The sequence below is a fragment of the Gavialis gangeticus genome, unplaced genomic scaffold, assembly GCF_001723915.1.
Source record: "Gavialis gangeticus isolate Ggan-Ray unplaced genomic scaffold, GavGan_comp1, whole genome shotgun sequence".
In the NCBI taxonomy this organism is placed as follows: Eukaryota; Metazoa; Chordata; order Crocodylia; family Gavialidae; genus Gavialis; species Gavialis gangeticus.
In genome coordinates, this window is record NW_017728991.1 from 5077879 (window position 1) to 5086251 (window position 8373).

The 8373-nt window shown below is 42.0% G+C and overlaps 2 protein-coding genes across 2 annotated transcripts in view; one reads left to right on the forward strand and one right to left on the reverse strand.

The window, feature by feature from the left end:
- SLC16A6 (solute carrier family 16 member 6) overlaps positions 1–5461 on the forward strand; it is a 19022-nt gene extending 13561 nt beyond the window's left edge. Inside the window, exons 4-6 of the mRNA XM_019516402.1 lie at positions 1061–1189; positions 2626–3453; positions 4174–5461. Of these exons, the coding sequence (XP_019371947.1) occupies positions 1061–1189; positions 2626–3453; positions 4174–4415 (1199 nt within the window). The 3' untranslated portion in view covers positions 4416–5461. The remainder of the gene's footprint in view (positions 1–1060; positions 1190–2625; positions 3454–4173) is intronic.
- Positions 1–8373, reverse strand: part of AMZ2 (archaelysin family metallopeptidase 2) — a 48078-nt gene that overhangs the window by 23439 nt on the left and 16266 nt on the right. The gene's annotated exons all lie outside the window — the stretch shown is intronic.

Here is an 8373-nt window from a genome sequence, read left to right on the forward strand (position 1 = left end):
GGTGTGGGCATGGGGGCCTGCATGTATGGCAACACAAGGAGGAGTATGGGTGTATGTGTATGGTGGGGTGTGCATGTGGGACTTGCCCTACGAACAAACACACACTGTACCGGTGTGGCCCTGTGCTCCCTGGTCCAGCAATGCAGCCAGGAGCCATATGGTGCTGGGGCAGTGGAGGCAAGGAAATGACTGGGGGTGCAGGCTCCTGCTGAGGCTCCCCCTGGGTCCTACTGCCTCTGGCTCCTGTCATCTTTGACATGTAGCCAGGAGGAGATAAATATTAACTTTATAAACTTTTTAGGGCCCCATGGGCTAGATAGAATGGCCTGGTGGGCTAGATTTGGCCCATGGGCAATGTTTTGCCCACCCCGGTGTACACACTTTATCTACATTTTGTGAGTATTGCAATCCCCTCAACCCTTTGCCTTCCTGTGAAGACTCCAGGCTCTCTTAAAACAATCTTTCTTTCCAAAAGGAAGTATAACCTTGTAGTTAAGCCACTGGAGAGATGTGGGCCCCCCACCCCCCATCAAGCTTCCTTGGTGACCAGAGGAAGGTCATTTAAGAGATTATCTTGGAAGCTTCCAAACACTCCTACAGACATGTTTACCACTCCATGAGTTGGTCAGTTACATGGGAGATGAAGGTACTCTGCCTTCAGGGCCAAGTCCTCTGATCCCTCCACAGCTCAATTTCCCACTTGCACAGTGGGAATAACAATGATTGCCAACCTGGCACAGGCATTCAAAGGGTAAACAGGCAGTAAGTTTGCCTTCACATTGTGGGGAATGTCAACTGATTGTCTGGCTTGAAGTGCGAAGTACTTGCATATTCTCAACTGTGTAGGGTTAAGCAGCAGCAGCTAATGGGTTGGTTGTCTTTCTGGACAAAAAATTAACATTCTGGTTTCCTCCATGATTCTTTTCTAGGGTGAATGGCTGAGTTGGCAGAACTGATACTGTAATCTCACCACCAAGAAAACTGGCTTTAACGTGTTCTAACGTCAGTGTCCCTTTCCTTCTTAGTTGTTGTCATGGCAATTTTTGGCATTTGTTCACAGGCTTGGGATACTGCCTCTCCTTTCTCCCGACTGTCACCATTTTGTCACAGTATTTTGAAAAAAGACGTTCACTGGTCACTGCAGTGGCATCTACAGGAGAATGTTTTGCTGTCTTCTCTTTTGCACCAGGTACATTGACTCACACATTTTTAAACATACATGTAGCCATTATGTTCTATAATCTTCCTTTCAGCCGATTCAGGTGACACTTGCTGTGTAGTGTAGCAGGTAGTAACCCAGTACTCTGGGTCTTTGAGGCAAAATAGATGGTCAAGACTTACTTTTCTGGAAGAATGCCTTAAGCAGGTAAACTGTCCATGTTCTGCCTAGCAGTCCATTCATATTCTTATTTCTTTGGAGGACAAGACAGTGGTTTGACTTCCTGCAGAAGTAAAATAGTCACTGAAATGAGTGCTCTTCAACCGGAGCAGAGTGGGGCTAGTAGAAATTTAATGACAAACTAGTCTACTTCATCTTGTGCACAGATCTCCCTTTCATCAGGGGTCAGCCACCTCCATGGCAACATCCTGAAACGCATCAACAAACACAGCCCTAGCCTTCCAGTGCCTCCCCCTGCCCTAGGAGTGGTCTTCCCTTGGAAGCTTCTCCTAATGGTGTCAGTCTGTAAGAGGACCTCTGTCCTTCTGCTACTGAAATGAGTCATTCCGTCTCATGGAAGAAGTGGGGCTGCTGCTAACGTAGCAAGGCGAATTACACTGATAACCAACCCAGTAGTTCCCTGAATAGATCTTGTAGTCTAAAAATAAGACGAGGTAGTAACTGCAGCTGTTTAAATATGGGCTGTAAAAGGAATTCACACTGAAAGGTTGGTGGACTTGCAGCTTGAGGGTACATCTTGAATGAAATCCAAGACCTCGTTCCTGGGGAAACGACATTGTACAGACCAATCCTTCAGAACTAGCACGCTTCAGAGTAGCTAATAAAAGAAAACTTTCCCTTGCTGTTTAGAGAGCGTTTTAATGTGGTGGTCTGCCTTCAACTAATGTAAACTACTAATTTTCAATTCAAGAAACCTTTCTTTTCCAAGGAAAAGTTTGTATCCAAGCAGCAGTAGTACACCACTGATTAAAGAAACCAGACTTCCTCTCTTAGCTGGCTTCAAAGTGGGGTCAGGTAGGAAAGGAAATGAAAACTGAGTTTGCACATATGTTCGCTATAAAAAACACCTACTCATTCCTTGCAAGTCTGTCTGTAGGAAACTGAAACAGCTCATTGCCTGAGAAGAGAGGAAGGGCAGGGGGGAACCAACAGGCTGACCACTGCTGGCCAGCCCCTAGATAGTAAAGTATTAGGCAGCATAGTATTAGCATACTTCTTTGAATATTGGCTGACTTAGACTTGGGGAAACTTATCTTGTGCTTCTTTTGGGAGTTGGCATTGTAGGTTTGGGGGGAGAATCTGAGATACCGCAATACCTAGAACCGTGTGGACTCTGACCCAGAAGCTTTTAAGTTGGAACTTTTTCTTTTTACATATTAATATTCCCAGTCAGTATCGCAGGCTTATATAATGTGTTTCCCCTCCTCCTGATTTTTGTTCCCCAGCTATTACTGCCTTGAAAGAGCAGATTGGTTGGAGGTACAGTCTCCTATTTGTTGGTATGCTACAGTTGAACATTGTCATCTGTGGATCGCTGCTGCGACCTATTATAATCAAAGCGCAAGAAGTAGCAAAAGTATTGCCAGTAGAAGAGCAAACAGAAACAAAGTACATGCTTGAAAATGAGCAAACGTGCACCTCAATAGAGTCCTTCGACTCAGGAGTAGAAGTAACTACCTCACCTCGCAACGTGCCTGGAAATGCCAAAACGGAGCTGAAAAGTGAAGAACCAAAGGAAACGGTCCAGATGCTTGTCGACGCTAGCAGCTCCCCTGAAGAACCAAAAACCAAACTACAGCTACTGGACTTTTCTGTGATGAAAGACTGTAGCTTTATTTGTTATGCACTCTTCGGTCTCTTTGCCACTCTGGGCTTCTTTGCCCCCTCACTGTACATCATTCCTCTCGGTCTCAGCTGTGGCATTGACAAAGACCGTTCAGCCTATATATTATCTGCCATGGCCATTGCTGAAGTCTTTGGAAGAATCGGTGCTGGCTGGATCCTCAACAAAAAGCCTATCCGCAAGATTTACATTGAACTCATCTGTGTCATTCTGCTGTCCATTGCTCTGTTGGCATTCCCGTTTGCCTATGAATTCTGGGGACTGATGACGTGTAGCATTTTTTTCGGGTTCATGCTTGGGACCGTAGCAGGCACACACATTCCTCTGTTAGCCGAAGATGATGTAGCTGGCATTGAGAAGATGTCTTCTGCAGCAGCAGTGTATGTGTTTATTCAGAGCTTATCTGGGTTGGCTGGACCACCCCTGGCAGGTAACTTTTTTTTTTCTTTTGGTAGCTGTAATAACAATTGTTATTATTGATGCCTTTTTACTTCATTAACTGTGCTGTAGTGAGTTCAGTGTGGTTAGGGCTCTGAACTATTGTCAGCCTGCAGAGCGGGTAGATGCTAAGTGGCATCCTGAGCAGCCCTCCCAAGCTGGAAAGGAAGGCTGCTGCAATGCAGGGATCTAGCTTGCAGTGTCCTGGAAATAAGGCAGCTTCTATAGAGGAGCCTCAGAGGAAAGCAAAAATACTGCAGTGCTACCCTGCTCCAGTTAAATAGCTAAAATTGGCATCCTTTCAGGCTTCAGCTAAATGACTTGCTTGTGCCTACTAGCACTATACATCTTGCAAAATAAGCAAGTCTTCTACTGGCAGATGTCAGTTAAACATGTAATACACTGATATTTGATGTGGTTTTAAAGGGAAAAAACAACTAAGTAGTAACTGAAGGAAAGAACAGGAAGACAAGTAAACCTTCTGTGGGGAGACACTGTCTAGTCCCCTCCAAGTTATGTTTAACTTCTTTTCCTGACTAAAAGCATTGCAAATTGGAGTTTGTCATGTAAAAACACTGATACAGAGGTACCTGCACTGACACATTTTGAAGAGGGAGATGGAGGGAGGGAAAGGGGTTAACAGAGGAGAGGAACAGGAAAAGAGATGCCTCTTGCACTTGCATTTAATTCATGTAAAATGTTCCCTTCCTAGGTGTACTAGTGGACACAACGCAGAACTACAGGTCAGCTTTCTATTCCTGTGCTGCTGGCATGATCCTCGGTAGTGTGTTCCTGGCCTTTGTCAGACCATGCAAAACAGGACTGTGTCAAAATCAGAAGCTGAACTTGGAGGAAAACACGTCAGAAGCTCCAGTAAATTTACCAGATGACTTTATTGAAACAGATATTGGGAAAGTAGATGATTCAGGAAAAGGCTCTGAAAGCATGGCCTAAAAGAAAAAAAAAAAAGCTGTTCTCCTTAACCTCCTAGATGCTGTGCAAGACTGGGAAGGGAAATGGAGTCAGCTCCACTCCATATTTTAAATTCCACTCTAAAGGGAATGCAAAGTTTTAAGTGTGAACAGTTGCTACCAACATTTTCTTTATACCCCCCTTTTTTAAAAAAATAAAGATTGCTTTTGATATATTTTTAATATCTAGCAATGGCAGATTCCATTTGAAATATGGCCATGTGCTGCAAGCCATGGAAGAATATTTCTGTCCAGCGTGAAAATAAGTCACATTCCTGCTTTCTTAATAGTACCTAAAGGTTCTATTGATCAAGTAAAAGACTTTCATAAGGACCTTATGAAAGTCAAAAATGGCTCATACAACTATATTAACTAGCTCACAGTCTTTGTTAGCCTGCAAGCATCTTGAATGGCAATCCCAGTTCAATCGAAGTAGATATGCTGAAGTAGAGACAGTAACTAAACACACGTAACTTGAACTTTTGGGCTTTTCTACCTAAAGAATATGGATTCTAGTTTTTAGATTGCTTTTTTGGATGTTTCAAGGGGTGGGGAAGGGGATAAACTGAACAGCTGATTTATGACATTGTTAATGGTGGGGTTCTGGGGTTGTTTGTTTTTTTTTAAATTAACTTGAACTCCGTCAATGTTGGGAAGTTGAAGGTTATCACTTTTTTTTTTTTTAAATGGCCAGTTATTGCTGCAGAGAGAGTTGGGGGGATTTTTTGTCCACACAAGCATCCTTGAAAATGTTTCCTGTTAGATCAGATATATTGTCTTTTAATTTAAACTAGTATTTATTTTAAATTATTTGGAGGTTGTTAAAAGCTGTCAAATAATTTTGTATTTGAGAGGAAAAATAATCCTGTGGCTTAGCAAAAAAGCCATTTTACCTCTCCACACCAATTCTTTCAATGCCTATTACAAACTTAATTTCTTTCTGTCTTTTTTTGTTTTAAGCCTAGGTTGTAGTGACTGCTCTCTGTTTTTAATAGGTAAGTCTTACACAACCCATGCTCTTTGAGGGGAAAAAAAGAGAGAGAGAACAAACTGCTAGATAGCAACTTGCATATTCAGTGCATCTTTCAGTAGGTTGTGGGTTTCAGGTCCTCAGGTACTGTAAACTGACAGCTCTGACCTAGGTAGAATTACAACAGCTGAGGATCTGGTCCTGTATGTTTAGTATCTAAACCTTTTTGCAACTCTTTCAATTACTGCTGCACACAAATCCCTGCAGCACTACTGAATTCACACTAACAAAAACTGCTGCAGCTAACATGAGGCAGCAAAGGCACTTGTCCTTATAGGCTGCAAATAACAGCTTACATCCTTTATAATATGATGGATGTTTTCTTAAGCTACCATAGGCATCGAATAACTGGTCTTAAATGCAAAGACAATTGTTAGTCTCTTATTCCTACTGAACTCATAGAGTATTTTACTATTTAGTTTTGCAAGCACAAAGCTGGGCCCTTTGTGCATTTCCCAGTTTAGCCTGATTACATGTAGAGAAGGGAATTGTTAAAGATGGCATATACTGCCTGTTCATTCACTTTATTTTTAGTTGATTCCTCAAGGGGCGCATCAACAAGTCACCCTATGACAACATAGTGATACGCCATGTCACTGTACGTTGCGCTACACCAATGTAACAACCACGTGATTGCCAGCTATGTCACCGTAGCGGCACACTTCCGGGATATAGTGTACCCCTATGGTGACATAGCGGGAAAATCTAAGCATGCACCACCCGTACCACGCCATGCTTTAGTATGAAGCAATGTTGCTGTACAGTGATGTGTAGATGCGCCCATGGTGATACAAGCTTTCTTGCCCCACCTTTATGCATCTCTATGCCACTAAGCAACTCAGGGGGACAAAAAAAAGTCTGTTTTGGTTGTGAGTACACACATCTTGAAAAATATTTCTGTGTTTAAATGGAAGTGCCATTGTCCATTAACCGCTATGTTACCATGTCTGTATTTTACCAGCCATAGAAATGTGGGACAATCTGTAAATTCTCTTTTTGGGAAGGTGCTTTTGGGTTTTTTTAAATTGTCTTAGATGTCCAAAAAGAAACAGGCACTCCTGCAACAAGTGGCTATTGCAATTCCTTGTCACTGCCTGAGAACTACCATGATCATGCTGCAGCTCTGTGTCCTTTATATGCCTTCAGCACTTTATCATACACAGCAGAACCTCGCTAAGTTGCACCAATGACTGGAAGACCCATTGTAGGTTGCTAGATTTTTTTTTTTGTGAATAACTAAAGAACAAAAACAGCAACAAACATGTACTTATTTATTTTTTTAAGTGTAGCTAATTTTAAATTATGATACTTCAAGCATGCTGGTAAGTGTTATGTAGAATAACTATAAAATTAATGAAGTCTTAATAATAAGAGACCTCACTACAGCACTTTGCTTAGAAGTGGATGAGGCTGCAGGTTCTTTGTATGAGTGTGTGTACGTTCCCTGTTCTGCAGGTTACCGAGGTTCTACTGTCTCTTTTTTATGAGGATTTCCAATACAGATTAAATGTGTGCAGCTGACTGCACAGGGAGGTTTCAGTTTCTGTACATACAGTAATAGCAAGAGCAGGCGAGCGTATGAGAGTGTGTGCACGCACAAGAGACCCAGAAGCAGGCTTTAATGTGTTCAAAACAGGATTTGCTAGTTTGTTCTGTAATATATTTAGTGAACTCCTGGAAGTGTTACAAAACACTGAGTTCTGCAATAAATTTTTTTTCATAAAAAACTTCAGATCTCTTGTATGATCTCTTTCTCCCCCCCCCCCAAAATACCAGTGTGGCATCTAGTTGGAAAAAAACCAAAACCACGATACACCCTTCGTTATTACTGAAAGCCCTGATTGTCAGAACTCCCATTTCAGGAGGGCTTTTAGTGATTGATCTTTCTTGCACACCGCTTTCCCACATTCAAGCAGCATGTTGCCATTCCTGGAATGAGCAACCATGAATTCTTACAGTAACTACCTATATGCTGGCAGATTAACACCGCCCATAAGTGAACACTAGTAGTCTGAGGAAACTCTTACCAGCATAAATCTTGGCATAAATCAATCCACATTTTGATAGATAACTGTACTAGCAATATGTTTTTAGGCACCACTGTAGAGAGTTTATAACTTTTGTGAACTATAGGACCATCATTTTAGACATCAAAGCTGCTGCTCAGTGCATTCACAACCATTTTACTCTTAATTGCACAGGGCACCATCCATTGAGCCATCCTTACTCTTCTTCATTCCTGTTCTATTAACTAAAGTCAAGTCTTCCATTTTGTTCTCCAGGCAATAGCTTGTTACCACATTACAGAGGCTATCAGGAAGTGGTACTGTCACTTTATTCAAAGTACCACTGCTCTTCTGCTGGGCAGCTGTCAGTTTGTTAAGAGAAGAAGCTATCTGTATGTTAGGGTGTGACTTGGTTTCTTTACAGTCCTGGAACAGAAGTGGTTACCAACAGCTTGTCTTCTCCTGTGAGGCATTCCCCTCAACACAAATACTTCATCCCTTCAAGTCAGGGCACTTCTGCAATTACTTCTTTTAACTATGATGATATAAAGTAAGCTCACTCAAAATTGTCTAGTCAATCAGTCTCATGTCTGCCAAATACAGGTGAAGGCAGTTGCATAGGGCAACTTTAAGAACCTTTCTGTATGATGCATCTTTACTGCCTTCTTTATATACAGGTCTTTCAGCTGTCTATTGTTGGATGAGTTTGTTGAAAACCTCCCAAACCTTTCAAATATTTCCTTCAAAGAACTTATTTCGAAAGTATCTTAACTAAATGGGCATTCATAAGTCAGTAAAAACTTCCTATTAGATGTTACCTTGTTGGTATTTGATGTCCTGATCTACCAGGTATCAAGTTGGTCAAAATAGGCAAAACCTGAACTTCAGGAAGTCCCCCCCCCCCC